Below are 21,107 nucleotides of genomic sequence, written 5' to 3'. Positions count from 1 at the left end.
GTGAAAGACAGGTAGTAACAATACTCAAAAATTTAAAAATATGCAAATCCTCCTTCCCATGGCCTGACCTACCAGTGCAATGCTGTTAAATGGATGGGTTAATGTCATGGGGTGAACTGTGCAGATCACAGACTTAAACCTGCTGCCACACACCCCCTTTCTCATGACCATTTTTTTCAATTAAATACCCTCTGACCACCCTTAAGCCAACAGTGATATTCTTTATATCTTGTTAATAGGTGTAATGATAAAGAAATAAGAACATATATCCTATGCTTTGTGAGTAAGGAGAATTTAATGCTGCTGCACATTAGTTATTTCTTCCTTTTTTTGCCTTGATTTTCACAGACCCCAAACCTTCACAAAAGTTTGATTTTCTCCTTACTTAATCCTCCAGCTTTTCTGTCAGTTTTTTTGGGTTTTTTTTTAAGAGTTACATTTCTGGCTAGAATACAATGTTTTAGTCACAATGCACAGACATTGCAGAACATTGCAAAGAATATTTGACCCCTGCTTTTTATTTCCTAAGTGTATCATCAGTTCCAAGCACTGAATATATTGGCAGAATTGGGCATTGCTAAATGGCAACACGAAGTCTAACAGATCTGGATTGTAGTTAGTTAGCACGCACTAACTACCTCTTGTGATGGCAGGAAATGACAGCTCCAAGGCTGAAATCAGATCCAGGCAGGTGGGCTTCTAAAGGGGGTTGGTGCAAACACTAATGTTGGCCCGTGTGGATCCAGCTGCAGCAACAGAGCCTGAGGTTGCAGAGGCCTTAGGAGAAAAACCTGTAGTTGTGTTTAAAAGTTAATGTATCCAGCACATTATTATGCACACCCATCGTATATGAAGCATTACACGTGCTAATGCATTCAATACTGCCTGCATCAGGTAGTTAAGGGCACTAAGTAAAGAACAGAGGTACAGACTTGCCTACAATGAGACACATCATTAATTCTCAGGTTCAGGGTTTTCATTCCCTAAATAAATCAATGGGCTAAGTCCACGACATCTTTTTGAACTCCAGGACACAGAGTTCCTGTGAAAGAGAAGAATCAGAGTGAACAGCTTTTCCTTGCAAACCACGCAGATCACTTCGCTTGCTGTACGGAAGACAAGGGATGAGTTACCCCAGTCATTGGAGCAGATGCAGAAACCAGTGGAAATGAGGAGATAAAAAGTCAAAGCCCAAGTATTGGCTAATAGAGAAAGAAGTGTTGTAATTGCTAAATCACCCAAACTGCTTTGCCAAACTTTGACATGCTTGATTTCCTGTGCTTAAATAATTTTTAGGCTTAAAAAAAAAAAAAAAAGGGGGGGGGGGGGGGGAGGGGAAGTGCAGAAAAATAACCAGCTGTTCCTTGTATAGTGCAGGAAACATGTATGATTTATTGCTTTAAGGTTATTTTTGAAGGGGCTGCCTGTGGCAGCCGGAGTGCCGGAGAAGTCACTGAGGCCTGTCCACTTGAAGGGCTCAAACTGTTTCCTGAACAGCCCTTCTTCACTCGTCACCTCCGACAGCTCCCATTGACAACGTGTGACTGGGGCCCCGGAGTGTTTTAAAGCCGCGGGGGGCCGGGGCGGACAATGGGGCTGTCAATTACCTTTTCCCCCGTTGTGAAAGGGGCCGGCGAACAATGTGCGGGCGGCGGGGGGCTGTGCCGCCGCTCCGAGCCCGCCGCCCTCGCCGCGCTAGGCCGCGGCCCCGCCGGACAGGGCGCCCGAGGAGCGGCCCGGCCGGCCCCGAGCCGCCGCCGCCCCCGGCTGCCCCACATCCCATCCCCATCCCTGTCCCCATCCCTGTCCCCGTCCCTGTCCCCATCCCCGCTCCCCATCCCGCGGCCGCGGGGGAACGCCCAGGCTGCGCTACCTAGATTGTGCCTTTAAAAACTTCCTGTGTGCCTTGATGGCTTGCTGAGAGGACTGTCCATCATACAGGCGCTTTGTCTGGCAGTCACTGCCATTTGAATTTGACTGACTGAGGAAGCCCGAGTTATTTGTAAAGAACAACAAGGCTTTTCATTCATAATTTCAGTGGGGGGACAGGGTGCTAATGACTGAGCTTGAATAACCAGGGAATGCGGTATTCAAGGCAGGAAGAAGCCCAACTGGCTGCCAAATGAGAGGAAGGGAGGGGAGGGAAGGGGGATGTAGGTGAAAGTGCTTGTGTGAAAAGGCAAACAATGAAATCGGGATCACACGCATGTATACAAATACAAATCAGGTTCTCAAAAGGTGAGACAGGCAAAGACAGAAGCAGGAAGGAGAGCAGAGGAAATTCCCGTTTCTATTTCATTGACTTGCCTTCGGAACCAGCCTCTGCAATGCTAAATCCGAGAGGGTCTCAGCAAAAGGCTCTTCCCTCCTGCCTCCCTCTCACCACAGAGAAAATGCTTTCCCTCTCCTAGTCCTTTTTACTGCAGAAAAAAATCCTTGGGTTTGAAGTTGGGCTGAATGAAGATTTTGCTTTTGCAGCTTAAGCTCCAGCTTCTACCAAACTTGAAAGTACAACTACTAGCCCGGGCTGTGGCCCAACATCTACCATCTCTACATATAATTTTACATATTGACTGTCCAATTTAGACGGAATGTGTCCTCACAGAAGTCAAATTTTACCTGATGCAAATGGTATTCAACTAAATAAAGGTTGTTGCCTTTATTTCTATTGTCTATATTGGGATTTCGAATAAGCATTAACAGAAATTTCCTTAGCTGAAACGGAATTTATAAAGCCATAATTTGTGTCCCTGTGGAGAAAACAAATCTACGGAGCTAAGAAAGAAAATGGAAATTGAACAGTACATACTTTCGAAAACACAGCTGCTTTGACACAACGTAAGCCATCAGAACTGGATATAATTTATGCCAATTTGAATTACGTTGTGAGTAAGCAACAATAAGAAAACTTAAAATATGTTAAACGGTTTAAACACTTAACCTCAAGAATGAAGGAAGTTTTCCAGTGGGGTTATTTTGCAAGCTTGTTCTGTCAGATGCAGTGGATTTATTGTCTATGTTTGCAACGCAATTTCCAATGCTTCCTTTAACTTTCATTAATTAGAACACCATCCTAGGAGCTGCACTGGACAGCTGGATTCCCTCCCTGTCCTGGAGCACATAAGACTTTCACTCAGGCTCCAGAAGGAGTCAGGGGCTTATTTAGGAGGAACAGCTCCAAGATTCAGCTTCTCTGTTAATTTCTGCCTTTGTATCTATGGGACTTATGAAAGTAATAGCCCTGCTTAAAATACAGGAAAAGATGATTACAAAACCACAAATGAGATAGGAGTAACTACACCAGATGCAGAGATGGAAGTTTAGAGGAACTCTTTAATCAAGAGGTGGGAGTGGATGCTCCTGCAGAGATAACCTTGTTTAGATAACCAAACATTTTGTCCTCTTCCCTCTCCAAGTAAGATAATTGTCTAACAGTACATACTTTTTTAAAGTGTTCCGATTCTATCAGATCCAGATGCTGAAATTTTGCTTGGGCAGAAAGACTCTGGAGGTCAGAAGGAAATGAACACCTTGGGCCTTCATGGGAAGCAGAATGTACACAGCAGAGAGACTGAACTGGGACCTGAGAGTCCTAGTCCTTGCTTTCTTCCTTGTTTTTTCTCACCTCTAAAATAGGCAGTGACATCTCCTGAAAACTAGTTTGAGATCTGTGGAGAAAACTGTGATAGAATATCTAGCAGTTTAATTATTGTCATTGATATTGCTATAATAATTAGGGGGGAAAAGACCGTACAGATCTGACAGCAGGATCAGGGTATTTTGCTATTTTCAGTATTTTTTTTAATTGTTGTAACCATATAAACAGTATTCTATTTTGATTGTGTTTTGATTTTCAGATAAGTGATAGAGAAACAGCAATTTTTATTTTCCTTTTGTTGCAAAATTCATTAATCTCCAGGAAAATATTCTGTCCTGTATACAACACCTCTACTTTCAGGATGTACTTGTATGCTTGTATTCAGATGAACACAAGTCTTTCACAAGTGAGGAAAATAAAAATAATCGCAGTAAATAGGATAAACATGATACTTTTAAAAAAACATTTGGTCAATCTGCTTCCTTTTGTTTCCAGCAAAATCTGTAAGTCTGACTTGTACCTATGCCTTGACTGACATTCAAGATTTATGTTACCAATTGCTAATCTCTAGGAATATTTTTTAAATCCAGCCTCCAATGCAGAAAAAATACCTTATGTTCTGGGAGGAGAGTGGCCATCACAGCATGGAGGTCCATGAAGGCTACTTCTGCAGAAGAGCAGGCTTTTTCCAACTGTTGCACTTCTGAGAAGAGCGGGCTTCTTCCAACTCCACTGCTCACAGCACCCAAGATATTAATTTACCTTTCTACTACATTGCAGTTTAGAGCTAGTTCAGGTATCTCTTCATCAGTGGTTTTCTAACTGTGATCTGTGAATTCGTATGGACCATTTCTAAATGGGAGGTCTTGTAATTTACAATTTTCTAAAAAAGTCTGTGCTTCCCTTATGTTTTTTTTTTTTTCTCTTTTAAAGCATAGGAAAAGTCTACACTCTGAAGAAATTTGAAAACTACTGCTGCAAACCACAGCAGAGATGTGATAAGTCTCTTCATAAAACCTTCTTTCAAATTTCCCATAACTTCTAACATTGACCTCTTCCATTTCTTCTGATTCACTTATATACCAGGTCAACACATAAATGTCTGCATCCTGCTATAAAATATTTTGGGAAATCCCATTCTAGTGCTTATTAACATTTTAATAGACAATTAGTTGATTTTGCATAAAATTCTAGTAGAGTCAAGCCCAATGTTATCTAGCCTCTAACTGAATGAATCTAGAAAGTGCAGTGTTTCAAACACTAACAGACAAGGCCTGTCTGTGCTGTCATTCTTGTGATTACTTCTACCAAAGAAATCAAAATTAGGAGAAATAGGAGGTATTAGGAGGAATACCATCCAAAAAAATACACCATATACACTGTAGAAAGCTTGCTATAATACCAGTTTAGCAAATAAATTTCACTTTGTCCCAATCCATGCCAAATTGTCCCACTTATGAAAATTTGGTCTCAAGGTATTTGAGAAGAGAAATTATAAAATGTATTCTCTAAGCTAGAAAGGTTTATAAAGTTGAATTCAAAAAACCAATGTTGATTTTATCAAGGACACAAATGTAACCAAATAACACTGAATGACACATCAAAGAGCATACTAGCTTTATTAGAACAATTTACATGCAAAAGCTCCACATTATATAACCAGTACTAAATGTATGTATCCTTCAGTATAATTTCAGAAGGTACAGGAAAGGGATTTGTTTATTCTTTAAGTTTACATAAGTATATTTGGTATTCAACAAGAAAATATCCTGTCCCTCTATATACTGGGGCAATCACCACATGGGATAAAGTTACACAGGATCTGGCCTATATCATCTTTAAGAAAGGTGTCTATCATCAGCTAGATCTGGAAATAGTAGTTTAACCAGAGAAGATCTGGGCATCACTAAAAGCAGGAGACTCTGTCTCTGAGCAGCTGCAGAGCTTGTGCATTCCCCACCAGAGTGGCAGGTATCAGGTCTTTCACATGTAACAGTGCTGATCCTTGTCCCACCAGACTGTGTTCCTAGAACTCAATGTTCATTTTCCCCCTTTCCTCAGGGAAGAGAATTCCAGGATTTCCTTCAGGTAAACTACAACAAAAATTGAAAAAGAAAAACTAACAGTACTGAGTCAAGGACCTATTTTTTTTTTATATGTACGTCCACCTGTTTACAGTAAAGTGTGTTTGACTTCTCTGTTTCTCTCTATGATTTATCTAAATGGCCTTATCTGCCCTGAGAACCTCAATGAAATATCAGTAGGCAAAAAAAAGCTTTACACTCTTAAAAAGCTCTGTAATTCCTTTATGTACTTTAGCTTATTCAGAGTCACAAACATGGAAGATAAGCAATTAAAGTTTAGGTTTTGATGGAAGTTCTGGGCATTAGAAGCAATGCACAGCCAAACTTAGTCCTTTTAGGATGTGAAGAATCAATATTCCCATATCATTGCATTAACTCCTGAGATAATGCATGAAATGTTCTCAAAGTCAGCAAAGTACTGCACTTTCATTCTCTTTCAGGAAGAATTCCTTATGAATGAGCTGCCCTCCCTTTTCAGAGTAAAGGGGGAAACCACTTGTTTTCCAGCCCTGGTCTGAAAATCTAATCAAGCAAAAACTTATGGGACAATTTCAGGATGAAGCAGAAAAGTTTCAGCTATTTCATATGGGTCTCTGTCATGTCATAGACTTTTCAAATGTATGTACCCCATTTTTCACCTGAAGCCACGGAAATTGCTACTATTCAAACATATAATGAACATACAACACCTATACACACATGTATGTTGGTGTGTACACAAATATATATATACGTATATATAAAAAACAGTTACATTTCTCTGCTGAGAATAAACTCAAGAAACTCGTCTTAAAAATAAGGCCTGCTTGGGTTAAAAGCAAAGAAAACAAAACCCAAAACCAAATCAGAAAACAAAAAGCACAACAAAATCATGCAGTGGTTAGAGCAAACCACTAGGGGAAACATAATCACATGCATTAAGCCACTCTCCACGACAAGAAATGTGAGTGATACATGTAATCCTCCAAAAGCTGGTTCCAAGGTACCCTCAGATTAAAACTCTGAGAAATCAGCATTGAAGTTCCAACATGGACACACACAAGCACATGCACAAAAACGAGCACACATTTTTTTGCAGATTTGTGCACTATTTATTGTTTACCTTTGTGTCAGTTGGTGTACAAATCTTTGCAAGTTTAAGGCTTCTCTTTCAAACTCATCAGTACCAGGATGCTGTATTCTTGGGGGGGGGGGATGGTTCTGGTTTTATTTTTGGCGGGGGTTTTTTTCTTTTTTTTTTTTTTTTAGCTATAACACATTGAAGCATCACCATTTTCCACACATGACTGGCTCTGCAAATAAAAATAGCTTCACTGGTTTTAGATCTGTCTTTGAGACTACTCTCTGTATTAAGTGCATACACCTGTAGTTGAGAACTGGTGTGGAAATTGATGATTGCACTACTGACCGAAGGATTTAAAAATGGTGTTATGAACTTCCCAGCTTAAAACACTATTTATGTACTCAATATAAACGATGATAAATAATTCAACAGACCTTTCCCATGTGTATAGGCTTGCACAAAAAGTTCTTAACCTATTTTTGACTTTGCTATGTGGGAGGAAGTGAATTTTGTCTTTCTACAGTGAGGGGAATATTGTGTTTTCTGCTTCCCGGATATTTTAACCCATACTTACCTCTCACAACTGAACACCGTGGATTGCCTTGCTGACACAGAGCGCGCAGCCTACACACAGGGCACATCTCCGAGGATGCTCATGTCGCTGCCCGGCGCATCCTCAGGGAGACGCCAGGCCGCTGGGTTCCCCCTCCCGCGGGGAAGCTCAGGGCAGGCCCGCGGCTCGCTCCGGCGCTGCCCGGCGCCGGGGCTGGTGCCCCCGCGGAGCCGCCCTGACCCGCTGCCCCCCGCCCCGGCGCCGCGCTCCCTCTGGCGGGGAGAGCGGCCGCGCCGCCGCCGCCGCTGCCCGGAGCCCCGAGGGTAACCCAGCCACGCCGGGCTGCGGCTCCAGCCCGGGGGCAGCCCCCGCCCCGGCGGGACAGCGGCACAGGGTACGGAGGGGACGGACGGCCGGGCTAAGGAGCGATGGAACCCTCTTGAAAGGAAAGAAGCGAGCCCCGTTTAACTCCGGCTGACCTTACTGTCACCCAAGTATGGAAAATAGTTTGCAGGTTCAGAATATTACTGTGGAAGAACGGATACTTGAGCATGAAACCACGAAAACCCGAAGGCCATCCATGTGAGACACAGCCCTCGTTATTTACACGTTTTTATGAGGAATGACCGCCCCCTCCACGGAGCGGTGACCAGCAGGTGTAGGAGAGGAAGTGCTGCGAAATCGCCTCGAGTAGTGGAGGGCTGGTTGGGGCTTTGCACCGAGAGTTGTCCAAGCGAGCAGCGCAGCGATTGCTGCCTTACACACGGTGTGTATTTTAAGCAGTGCCACACGTGACACGGGAACATTCGGGCTCCGTGCGTGCCTGCCTGGGGACAGGGCTGCGCTACAGATACGTGCGGGCGCAAGATGCCCGCGTCCGAGCAGCCACAGTGGCCCCGTCAGTGCTTCCAGCTCGTACCAAAGGGACCGAGCTGTGGCCGTGTCAGGAAACGCCCAGAAGACAAACAGTCACGTTCGCGAGCTGCTCGCAGACCGTGTCCCCCGCACGAATGGCAACTGACTAAAATAAAGTTTGGGGCGGGGGAGGTTTGTAGGGCTTTTATAACTTATAAAAACAACAAAAAAACCCAACACACATCCAGGCCCCCCCGCACAGGCGAGGGGACCCTGATGGTGCCAGGGACGCGGCGCACCCCGCGGGCAGGGCCCGAGGCGCGGGGAGCTGCCGCCCGCTCCGCCCCGCTCCGCGCCCCGCGGGCCCCGCTCCGCGCTCCCGCCCGGCCACGGGGGCGCCCTCCGCGCCGCCTAATCGCATTAATCCGCGGGACAATGCCCCAAGTAATCACCCTTCCTGCTCCCTGCGCGGCCGGCGACCGGCGGCTGGAAAGGGCGAAGCGGGGGAGGGGAGGGGCAGAAAGTGTAAACTTTTATTCCACTCGGTTAAGAAAAACGGGTGGGAGGAAACGGGGAGCGCTCGGACACGGGTCTCCCGAACGGCCGCAGCGGCGGGGCGAGCGCGCCTTCCTCCCCGCGAGAAGCGAGTTCCCCTCGGTGTCCCTGCAAACCTATCGCCGCCTGCCTCTGAGTAAATACACGAGCACAAAAGCAACCCCGAGCGGCGTGAGACCGCGCACGGAGCAGCCTCCCGTGAGCACAGGCTGCGGCGAGGCCCCGGGAGCGCGGCTGCCGCTCGCCCCGCGCAGCGCGGGGAGCGCCGCGGACGGGCCGGGGCCGGGGCCGGGGCCGGGGCAGCCGGGCTGGCTCGGCGGCGGCAGCGCTGCCCTTTTGAATGCCTCCCGCAGCTCTGAGTGCTGGCAGGGCGCTGGGAGCGCCAGTGAATGTAGCCCCGCAGAGCCAATGAGCTGGGACCGGATGCGATATATCCTCTGGGACAACAACTGCTCTGTTCCTCCTCAGATCCACATGACGCCATTTACTGCTGCTTTTGCAGAGAGATCACCCTACCTCCTCCGGAAAGAAAAAGAGAGAGAGGGAGAGAGCGAGCGAGCAGAAAAACGCCGAGCCCCTACAGCTCAGATCTCAAATCTTCCTCCTCCTCCTCCTCCACCTCCTCCAAACACACAACAACAACCACCACCACAAATCCGCTGCGCTCCCAAAACACCCCCCCGATTGCAAACCACAGAACTGCCTGCAACACACACGCTCGCAGAGGGAGCGAGAAAGCTAAGAGGGAGAGAAGGGGAGAGGAGCCTGCAGCAAGCAGCTTCTCAGCAGAACGGCTACATTGCACAAGCTGCTTTTTTGGAGGAGCTCAGTGGAAGAAAGCTCTGGGATTTTATTTTAAATCCACTTTGTTTTGTTTTCTTTGGCTTTTCCCTTTCCTCTTGATCAATTTGCAACAACAACAACAAAAAAAAGTGACTTGGTATTGGCGATTCGGCCTCCTGTTCATTGAGGAAAAAAAAGGAAAGTGTGTGTGTGCAAGACTGAGTGATTTTTAGTAGCAAAGAAAACCCACCCGATCCGGAGAGGTGTTTTGATTATTATTATTATAGTACATACACGCACACACGTATTTATAATCGATCTGGGGAGAGGCACCTAACTTTGCTCTGGACTTTTTTTTTTTTTACGTGGTGATCATTCTTACTCTAATTTGCAAGTTGGACTAAAACAGAGTTTGGAAAAGAATTTTTTTTTGCTTTAGGGCTGGATTTATTTGCAAACCGCAGGAAGAAGAAAATACAAGAGAGAGAGGGGTTTGGTGCAGCGCCGCGATCACGGTGAGAGCCTTTTCCTTCTTTGCAAAACAAGCTTTTCAGAACCCCCCCCCCCCCCCCGCCTTTGGTTGCTCCAAGAAAACTCGTGGAAATGTTTGAGGCCGATCCCTTTTCCATTCGTACAGGTTCTCCCTCTCCCCCCCTTCCCTTCTCCTTCCTTTCTCAGAGAGGAGCTGGAGGTGGGATTTCGGAGCGGTTTCTCTCCGGGGAGGGGTGGGGGGAGCTCCGTGGGCTTTGCGGGCGTTCGTGCCCCGCCGGGGTGCCCCGGGGGTGCGGAAGGCTGCGCGGGGGGCGGAGGGCTGCGCGGGCGCCCCGGAATGCCCCGGGGGCTGCGAGCCGGGCGGGGGTGCGCTTGAAGGAGCCACAACTGCGGCGTGCCCTGGCTGCTGCGGGGGGCCGGGCACGGGAGGTCCTGCGCGCTCCTGCCCCGCTGGGCACGCGTGGGTTTCCGACAAGCCCCGGGGGAGGTGAAGGGAGGGCGCAGCGGGGCTGGCGAGCGTCGGGGCTGTTTGTCCCCCGGTCTTGGGGAAGAAGGAGCAACCCGCCTTTCAGTGCGTGATTTACGCCTGTCTGTAGTGGCGTCAGGAGATCCGTGCGATTCGGAAGTGAGTGCACGTCTGGTACAAATATATACGTGTGTGTGTGTGCGTGTGTGTAAGCTTAGATATTTCGCCTGTGATGAAATTAATTCGATCTGTAAGACGAGGAAAGTCATTCTCTAGGTTCTTCTATGCAGAGGGCATGTGTGGAGGGGAAGGAAAAGCCATAATTTTGATTTTTTTTTTCTTTTTTTGTGGGCTTACTTCGTGACAGCCCCCTTCCCCCATCAAAAAAAAAAAAAAAAAAGAAAAAAAAAGAAAAGAAAAGAAAAATAAGAAAAAAAGCGCTGCTGGTGTTTTCAGCAAGCTGTTTGTGTGTCACTTTGCCCCACCCCGATGGTAAAGTCCCTTTTGCCCTAATCCATAGTCTGATCACACACTCGGCCCTTAATGGGGGTTTCAAAGCACTTTGAAAGAAGAGGAGGTGGTTGGTGTGTGTGCGGTGGGAATGGGGGTGGGGGTGCCTTGCACAGACTCCGGCCACAAAACAGAAATTCACGGGCAGAGGACTTCTCTCCCTTAGGCTTCGCCCTTCCCCGGCCAGCTGTACACGGGATTTTTCCACAGCACTCAAGAAGCCCCTCGCTTTTTCAACCTCCCCAAATGTGCCGAACGCGAAACCCGTCCCCCTCGCTCACCCTTTTGCCAAGCCCAGATTGAAAGAAAAGAAAAGTTAGCAAAGCTGGCACTTGAGCTCGGTGAGAGTGGACTTTGGCTCTTAGAAGTGGGGAATCGTGTTATCACACACATGCACACACAAAAAGGCAAATCTGCTTCTCTTGCTCTTGGCGGATGCAAGGGGAGAAGTACTAGGTCAGAGGAGGGAGAGGTGTGCCCTCCCGTCAGGATTTTCAGGCAAGCGTAGGTTTGCAAATAAATGTGCTGGTTCTTTGCATCCCGTGCTGTTAGCGGATCTATGACGGGGAGAAAAAACGGGGAGCACCCGGCTCGGCCTGATGCCCCGCTGGAAATGCCTCCTGGGTCCCTCCGGGCTGGGGCGGAGCGGGGCGGGCTGAAGGTCAGGCAATTTGCAGAATATGCGTAAAATAAGAGGAGCTTTTCCAGCGGCTAGCTTTGTGAAGTTGAATGGGTGTTTAGGGCAAGGCGAGAGGGGGTAATCTGCCTTTTGCCCAGCTGTCCCGGAGGTGTTGTCTGAACCGTCTGCAGGGCGCCTGGCACTTCCCGGGAGGGGAAGCTCCTTTAGCATCTCCTGGGGGAGGGCAGGGGGGAAGAGTTAAAAGGAAACATGGGTTTGACTTTCTGATAAGGCGGCTGAAGCAGCCCCCTCCCACCTCCCAGCCCAGAGGATGTCTCCTGGTTATCTCCAGGTTGTCTGCACTCTCCGGCGGGCGAGGGGCTGTCGCCTCCCACCTGCTGTGCGCCCCCCGCCCGAGACGGAGCTGGAGGCGGGGAGGGAAGCGGAGACCGGAGGCTGCTTTTCCAGCTCCCACCTTGGCGTCTGAGGGGGGCTCCGCCACCGATCCCGGGGTCGTCTGAAGCGCCTTCAGGTCAGGGTCAGCTTTGCTTTTGCAGTGGGTTGTCATTTCTGGAGAAGCAGGGGCTGATCCGGCGTACCCTCTAGGCTGGCTGGGGCTGCTGGAAACCTGGACGCGGAGGAGAGATAGGGCTGCCAATTCCTCTTAAGAATGGGGAAAGCATTTTATTTTCTATTATTTTTTGTCTCCAGATAGTTTCAGAAGAGGTGAACATCTACTTAGGCTGTTGTTTGAAACTTTTGGTATGGCAGAGGTTTTAATTTGGGGAAAAAAAAAAAAAAAAAGCATAAGTAATGCTTCAAGCCAAGTTTGCAAGACTTTTTGGGGGCGGGAGGTGTAGGGAGTACTGTAACACATCCTGTGTCCAAAACCAGAATTTGACAATATTTAAAATAAGTGGTCACTCTTAAAAGTTAGACATTTGTCTATATGTATTTTTTTTTTAAAGAAAAAACACTTGAAGGAGGGGAGCCAGGAGTTAAAAGGTTAAATGTTTTGCATTGATGTTAGAATAAAGACAGTGTCTTGAGATACTCTTTGTTAAACTGTTTGGCTATATTTTACTATACTGCAGTACAGTGTTATTGTTGGTAACTGATGTGTACAGAGTAACACTATGGTGCTCTTTCTAGTTATAATTGAAGACATTGTGTGGTCCTTGTAAGAAGTTTGGTTCCTGCTTGGGTTTTAATTGTAGAATATTGTTCTGGATTTTTGTATAGGTAATTGGATTTTGGAGCCACTTTAAGATATGATAAAGGCAAAACAAATATTAACTAATTTAGAGGGCAGTACTTGAAACTTGTGCATATTTAAGTGTGGAAGTTATTTACAAGTTCTCATCTTCTGTGTCTTTTACTGGCTTTTCATTTAAATTCTAAAGTCTACTTTTCTACTTTGTAGTTAACGATCCTTTCAAGTAATATTCACAATCAAGTAGACTTCTTGGATGCTGGCATTATTTGATTATGTTATGTATGCCTCTATCCCACAAACCACTCTTGATAATATTTACAATTTGAAATGTAGTCTATGGAGTTTTTTACACATTAAAAAAAAAAACAAAACCAAATAACCAAACAACTGTGGTAACATTGCTTTTGTAGTTTTGAGCCTTAAAATAACAATCACAGTGGTGTGACACACACTAAAATACTGGAGAGAGATATTTTTACTTGTGCTGTTGAAGTTTTTGGTAGCACTAACTCATTTAATGTCTAACCTCAAACATTTTATTGCTATTTAGTGTTTTTCTTGGGACCATTGGTATTAAACTAAAATTTCCTATTTACATCATGTAAAGTTTAATGTGTAAAGAGACTAGCCTACCAAAATATTATCCAGTTTTAAACAAAATTGGAGAATTATATGTCTGTCATCAGCAGGTCACATTACACTTGCTAAATACTTGCAGGATAGTTTGGTTTTTTTGGGGTTTTTTTTTTTTGGTATAAGGTTTTCAGTAGCCTGATGTGAAAAGAAGTGTCACTTCAAGCGGCTGAAATGTAATCACTTAAAAGGCCATGGTCTAACCAGATGATGGCCTGAGAAGCCTCAGTTAGCAGGAGCAATACCTAGACTTTCCAGTGCCACAAGTTAAGTTGCATGTTCTAGGAAAGAATCCTAGGGATTCTTAAAGGTTCTTGAGCTCTCCACAGCAGTAGGCAGAACAGGCCAAGGGAATTTGGTTACTCAGCTGACCGGTGCCAGTGCTTATCCCAGATGTGACTCCTTTTTTTAATGGCTGATGCATTACTTGATTGTCTGCAGTGCTGTGGGGTCCTGCAGGTTTGAAAAGCTGCTGGAGAGAGCATGAGACGTGTTTCAATAGTGAATCCTCTCTTTTTTGCTCCAGGATTTCAGATGTGTTCTAAGCCTGGCGGGGTGAGCAAGCTTCCGGGCACTGATGGAGACTCAGCACGGCAGTGGGTCGCAGCCCTTACTACAGGCTCGGCGTGACAGTGGGAGACCGCACGGGGAGCCCGACCTACGGGATGTCCTGATGCAGCAGGTTCATGTCCTGTCGTTGGACCAGATCAGAGCCATCCGAAACACAAATGAATACACAGAGGGACCTACAGTGGCTCCACGGCCAGGGGTCAAGTCTTCTCCTCGGGTAACAGCCCAGCCCAAAAATGAAAGGCCCCATGGCTTGCCTGAGCATCGTCATATCAGTCGCATCCAGCACACGCAAACACACGCATCTCCTCGAGCGCCTCTGTCCCGGTCCATCAGCACAGTCAGCACAGGCTCACGGAGCAGTACGAGGACAAGTACAAGCAGTAATTCGTCAGAACAAAGACTTCTGGGATCATCTTCGGGGCCAGTTGCTGATGGGATAGTCCGAATGCAGCCCAAGTCTGAGCTCAAGCCGAGTGAGCTGAAGCCACTGAGCAAAGAAGACTTGGGAGCACACAGCTACAGGTGTGAGGACTGTGGAAAGTGTAAGTGTAAGGAGTGCACTTATCCAAGGACCCTCCCCTCATGTTGGATCTGTGACAAGCAGTGTCTTTGCTCAGCCCAGAACGTGGTTGATTATGGGACTTGTGTTTGCTGTGTGAAGGGCCTCTTCTATCACTGCTCTAACGATGACGAGGACAACTGTGCTGACAACCCCTGCTCCTGCAGTCAGTCACATTGCTGCACTAGGTGGTCCGCCATGGGTGTAGTGTCCCTCTTTCTGCCTTGCTTGTGGTGTTATCTACCAGCCAAGGGTTGCCTTAAGTTGTGCCAGGGCTGTTACGACCGGGTAAATCGGCCTGGGTGCCGCTGCAAACACTCCAACACCGTTTGCTGCAAAGTTCCCAGCGTACCCCCCAGGAACTTTGAAAAGCCGACATAGCATCACTAGCCAGAAATACTAAAGTAACAAGGATTATTATTTTAACGTACATATGCAACCAACTAAGCAGCTATGGTCTTGGCACTGTAGTAGAAGGGTTGGGGATGTACTTTGCTGTTTGCAGTGAAATGCTTTTCTGTGTGTGTGCCATCTTAACTGATACGCTTGTTAGAATCCAGCTAGTGGCATACAGGGGGAAAAAAAGGGATGCAGTACATTGTGACCCACATATTGCATAAGCTAAAGCAACACAGACACTCCTAGGCAACTCTATTGTTTGTGAATAGTACTTGCAAAATTTGTAAATTAGCAAATGACTCCTTTTTTTTCATTGTTTTCTGCCAGAGATAATGTGCTATATTTTTGTATATACAATAATATTTTCAACTGTGAAAAGTAAGTGCTGTCATAAGACATGGCACAGTCACAAAATATTATACTAATATGTTGTACATTCGGAAGAATGTGAATCAATCAGTATGTTTTTAGATTGTATTTTGTCTTACGGAAACCTTCTATTACAAGACTTTGATTTCCCTTTGGACTTCATGTATATTGTACAGTTACAGTAAAATTCAGCCTTTATTTTCTAATTTTTTCAACATATTGTTTAGTGTAAAGAATATTTATTTGAAGTTTTATTATTTTATAAAAAGAAATATTTATTTTAAGAGGCATCTTACAAATGTCACCCCTTTTTATGAGGACGTCATAGTTGCTGCAAATAAGGGGTGAATGATGCATATGTTCACTATAAAATAGAAAATATATTAACGTTTGAAATTAAACTGGGCTACTTGTCATTTTTTCCCATTTATTGTTCTGAGTTGGGAGAATTGATACTTCTAATTCAAACTTCACAGTGACCCTAATGTGAAACTGAAAAGAGATTTCTAAGTGTATTCTTTTGCCCTTGTTTACTTCTTCACCTGAAAACAGTGCAAGATTTTTGCTCCTTTCCTTTGTACAAATGTCCCATATGCTGTTTCTACAACATAGGAAAATGCATTAATTCATTCCAGACTAGGACTAATAGGCACTGAAAGCTTGACCTATACTATAAGTGATGAGCTTTTGTGCTTCAAATAGGAAATAAGTAATCATTCACAAAAAATGTTAGGCTTGCATGGCTTTACTCAGTGAGAGAGAGGAGGAAAAAAATGCAATTAATGCCGTCAATGCAAAAAGCTTGCAGGATTATTTGTTAAAGTTAGAAGAGTATGCCACAGGGAGTGATAGATCTGAATGCAGTCCAGCCTTATGTCAAACATTTGCTTCACTTGTAAGAAGAAAGTTGCTTGATTTGTCATTTGTGGCAGTTACCTTCCACTGAGGTCAAAATCCTTTCCCTGCCAAGTTTCCCACCGGAAGCCTAGAGAATGATTTACCTTTCTTTATTAACAAACTATCATTTCCTGTTCTGAGCATGTCTCTCCAAGTTTAGAGGTCTTAATGTTCAATTTTATTTATACATTTCTTAAGCTGGCATTTAATAATAGTTATAAGTATTTTTAAGCTGACGCTTAAAAAAGTCTCCCAGCCTTTTCTGAAGCCCCTCCAAGATAAACAAGTTATTACTAATAAATTAAGAACTCACTAAAAGTTGAAAACCAGAGCAATGAGTAAATGTTCTGTGTTTTTGTCCCTTAGTTTTCATCTCAGGTCTGGTGTTTGGATGATTTTACATAGGTCTGTAGTACTCAGAAATCTTACACTGTGTGTTTGTGCATATTGGTTATCAATCATCAAGTGAAATTAAAAAGTGCTTGTTCTCTTTCTCTTTTTTTTTTTTCCTTACCTCTCAGGTGAAAAATGTAAGCTGGTTTACTTTCTGCACCAGCTGGCTGGATACTTTGGTATACAAAGATGAACAGTATATATTTAGGTCTCAGACTGGAATTTGCCAGAAAGAGGGTAGCTCATGTTACATGAGTAATTTGTCCATATTTAAAGCACATCAGTATACTGTAGCTGAGTAGTGGACTGTATATGTGAGTTTGTGCTTGGCTGCTGATAAACAGAGATTTATATTATTTAATTGTGGGGTTTTTTAGCAATTTTGTTCTTGAAGGGGTTAATAACCACAATGTGTTTCCATTCACTGAATGTAGTTCTTGAACTAGGTTAAGTGCTTATGCTTAAATTGTCCTGGGCTAGTCTTGCTGATGAAAACAAACATTAGGAGAATCTTTAGGCTCTGTCTTGGAAACCCCAAGTTCCACTGATTCAGTAGACAATAAATACAGTGTTTTCATTGATGAATGTGACAAAACTGAAGGCAAGCCCAGTTTTTCAATGCTTTATGTTTTAGTTGAAGGTAACTCTACAGAAAGCTGAAGTGGGTGCTCAGCTGGGGTGGCTGAGCAGCACAGCAGTCAAAGTGGGTGCAACTCAGAAGTCCTACTAGCTTAAGTCCAATACTAAAATTGTGGATGCGTTTTCTTTTTGCAGTATAGTAAGTTCTCTGTCTGCTTACTTAGGCTATAAGGGAAAACCATCTTCTTGTTGGCAGTGAAGTTTAAAACTGGTTTAAACACTGAGCAATGGTTGTGACCTTTCACTTGGTTCTTAATGAAGATAAAATAGTGGCTCCCACCCACCCCAGGTAAGCCCATTACCAGAAATTGGGTAGGATGTATGACTCTTGGGAGCAGGGATGTAGGGAAGTGTGGCCTGTTGGGCTAACTATGGCACTGGGGTCTAGGCTTCAGCTAGTATGGATTGATGTTTGTGCCCACTGGACTCTTAAAAGCTGGCTTGTGTATATTAGTTAACATCCTAATATTACACTTAATTAGATAAGGTTTAGTATTCTAAATAAAACCAAAATCTTGCCTCAAGCAGATTAGATTGTTTTAATAAGAATTAAGAGGGCTTTTCAAGTGGATTGAGATAATGTTATTAAAGCATGCCTACTTTGTCCTTTGAGATAGGAAAGTGGAGGTCCAAGTAAGGAAAATTTTCCATACACTGGTTTTGAGGATAACCATGAAAGTCATGCTTGATGTACATCATATAGGACTTTAATTTTAGACTGCTAGGAAGTCGTGAGAGAGAGCAAAACCCTTCTTATTTCTCAATTTATTGCATTGCTGCTTCAGAGTTTTGATCTGTTAACTTATAGATTCCATAAGGTTTGTTTAAGGTATAGTGATCTGCAGGATTGGACTGACAGTTGACCCTAGTAACAATGGAAACAAATAGCTTTTTCTCAAATTATTTTTCTGTATGATGTAAGATACAAATAAATACATCAAATTTAGAGAAATTTAGAAAGTCCTCTGTTAATATCCTCGGGATCTTATTTTCTTACTTTGTTCTTTAATGGTTTGAATCTTGATTATAATTTCTTTTTTGAGATGGAGATCATAGCAGTAAAAAAAATGAAAAAAAAAGGAAGAGTTGTGGATTCAAGTGGAGAATAAATAGTGCTTTGGATGGAAATAAAATGTGTTCCTAAAGGATTTCAGATCATATTCAGGTGAGTATTTACATTCAACAGATTTACCAAATCAGTCTTCAAAAGCCAGAAGTGGAGTAGTTAAGTTTTGATGATTAACATAATAGATTTTTTACATTTTCTTACTAAACTCTCAGCATTTAAATATACAGTATTACCTGTATTACCGTTTTCACTTTTGTTAAAATGCAAAATAATTAATTTTTGTAATGAATGAAATCTTAAGTCTTTTTCTCCGGTGGCAGGAAGAAAGCAGAATAAATTTCTGTTCTACAGTGACACATTTAAATATTTTTAGGAATTAATGGTTGGGAAAGATGGATTTGAACAGTCTGTATTGTCTCAGATGTTCCTAGATGGGTGCAGGTACAGTAAGTAATAATGATTTCATCTGCTGAGACTTAATTTCTCAATCAGTCTCTGGAGCAGAGTGCCAGAAAGAAATTGGCTGAATGTGAGAGCACGCTCGATTGAGTAGTGTCTGTAAGAATAGTATTGAATAGATGTCTTGCTGAAAATGTCAGCATTTGTCTTGTTGGGTCACCTTAAATAAATCAGTTACAGATTGGGATTGCAGATAGGCAGCACACCAGATGTGGGATTGCAGGTGACTAAGTGCACCAAATCCTTACCAATGAAAATACTTTGGTGTTTTCCTCTTTATGCAATCTGATTTTAAACTGGAATCTTAGAAGTAAAAAATAGCATCTCATTGAAGTCAGGGCAGTTTGACTCAAAAAACACATGCATATAAAGTGCAGGTATGTATAGTACTTTTGAATTCAAAAATACTTCATGCTTCAATCGGTGGAGACTCCTAAGTGTTATTTCTCTTCATATTCTTTCTGGTCCCTGTCCCTTTCCTTGACCTTTCCTAGTAATAATACATAATACATTATTGCCACATAGAACAGAAGGGGAAAGAGGAGGATGACACATGCTATTCTTATTAGTATTCTGTACCTGAAAGTTTAGGACAAGGTCAAAAAACTGATTACCTTGCTGCATGTAATTTTTCCTGCATTTTCAGAAATACAAAAGGTTTTTTCCATTCATGTGACATTGAATCTGCGATTTCAGAAAAATCTTATTTTCACTGTTTTTGTATGAATTTTATTACTCAAGAAGGTTTTATATGTCTTTGTTTTAACCCACTGGCACTGTGTTTTAGAAGAAAGAGGCAGAGGTGTTACTACCATAAAAGCATGAACTGCTGCTGTTCCTCTGCCACAGGGATTGTTCAGTAGAGAGCCAATGTAGTTGCTTTTGGACATGAGTAGCACTGAAACATGGTGGGAGTTCAGAGTTTTCAGCCTTGGGAGAAGGCAACAGAGGCTGTGCTACATATCTGAAGTTTTTCTTTACGTGTGGTGTAAGAAATTTTCTTCTTTTCTCGGACTTCACTGTGCATGCTGATTACAGAAGCTTAGGGCTAAATGTTCAAATTGCTAGACTAAAATGAGTCGGTTCCCATTTCAGTAGAAATTACCAATAATCAGAAGCTTTGACAATGTAGTCTGCTATTATGTAGGATTATTTATGGATATTTTAATACTTGGGGGTTTAAGTTACATTTTAAAATAGTCTTGCCAAGGGAGATAATCTGTTTCTAAAAAGTAAAGAACTGTATAATCAGAGGAGCTCTGCTTTCCTGAAAGACTGCTGTATAATTACCAAATCACTTGGTGTGCCTGAGATATGTTAGTAGAGATAGCACTTGGTGCTGTTTAGGAGTTGCAGGCACAAGTTTCATTTGGAGAGTCTGAGCCAGTACACAAGTGCGTATGTGGAAGAATCACCAACTTCCAGACATAGAGAGCCCCTTGAACAAAGGGAGTTTTTAACTTCTTTTCTTTTTTTACCATCACTTTATTTTGATCCAGAAGTGGTGTATATGAATGAGTCATAAATCATGTTGTTGTTCCCCTGTTAACTGATGAACAAATGTGTTGATGCTCTCATAGTGTGCTTCAAAAAACCACACCAGGATGGAAAATCTTTAAATGACCAAACTTACCACTGTCATCTTCAGAAATGAATGCAGATATCAGGGCTGTAGCAAGCTGTGTTTCAAAATTAGTTGCACTGTAAGTGAATTGCACTAATTGGTTATGCAAAAACTGTTACTATAATTAGACACAGTTCCGCTTTAGGTCTCAAAATCAACTCAGACCTTTGTCAGCTTCCTCGGTAGTGCAGTTTAATTAATTACTGATTTACTTAAAGTGTTGTTTCTTGTAAGACACGTATAAAAGTTGGTGTATCACAAACTGTCAAATGCATGAAGTGAACAGTTTTTCTTCCCTCTCATTTGTCTTTCATAAAGCATTGCAAAGAGGCGAAAACTGTGAAATAGTTTTATTTGCTTTGGGTCATTTTATTTATGAATTTTGTTTAATTATCGAAGACAGAGTGCTAATTTGATGGATTGCTCTTTTGTGATTCCTGCCCCTCTCTCCCCAACCCCTCACAGTCACCCCAGATATATGGCAGTATGAAATATGCAAGTAGAGTAGTTAAAGGACCAAGATTTCACTTTGTAAACTTAACTCAACTGCAGCTGCATTAAATAGTAAGGTGAAGCAGGAGCATCAATGCCTTCTTGCAGAACTCACTGAATGAGTGGTACCTTTCACCAGTAGGTTTACTCTCTTCTATCTCTGCTGCTCTGCAGATAGAGATTATGCAGTTGTTTATCATGTATATG

At 43.6% G+C, this 21,107-nt stretch overlaps 1 protein-coding gene across 4 annotated transcripts; it reads left to right on the top strand.

Moving 5' to 3' along the window:
* Positions 1–9,233: 9,233 nt before the first annotated feature.
* On the top strand, positions 9,234–15,728 carry SPRY2 (sprouty RTK signaling antagonist 2). 4 transcript variants are annotated; one of them, XM_039714648.1, is made up of 2 exons: positions 9,234–10,006; positions 13,954–15,728. In XM_039714648.1, exon 2 carries the CDS (start codon positions 14,005–14,007, stop codon positions 14,938–14,940), a length of 936 nt encoding a protein of 311 aa, XP_039570582.1. In that variant the 5' UTR covers positions 9,234–10,006; positions 13,954–14,004; the 3' UTR covers positions 14,941–15,728. The 4 variants fall into 4 exon arrangements, with proteins under 4 accessions (XP_039570582.1, XP_039570586.1, XP_039570585.1 ...); XM_039714652.1 differs by lacking the exon at positions 9,234–10,006 and adding an exon at positions 10,160–10,182; XM_039714651.1 differs by lacking the exon at positions 9,234–10,006 and adding an exon at positions 10,279–10,608.
* Positions 15,729–21,107: the final 5,379 nt, after the last annotated feature.

The sequence above is a fragment of the Passer montanus genome, unplaced genomic scaffold (genome assembly GCF_014805655.1).
Source record: "Passer montanus isolate IOZ18808 unplaced genomic scaffold, ASM1480565v1 scaffold30, whole genome shotgun sequence".
Lineage (NCBI taxonomy): Eukaryota > Metazoa > Chordata > Aves > Passeriformes > Passeridae > Passer > Passer montanus.
Note: the sequence above shows the minus strand (reverse complement) of the source record. Positions and strands in the feature narration are given on the sequence as shown.

Bases quoted from the DNA above. Each gene is read 5' to 3' on its own strand.
- SPRY2 (XM_039714648.1), top strand. From the start codon at position 14,005: ATGGAGACTCAGCACGGCAGTGGGTCGCAGCCCTTACTACAGGCTCGG.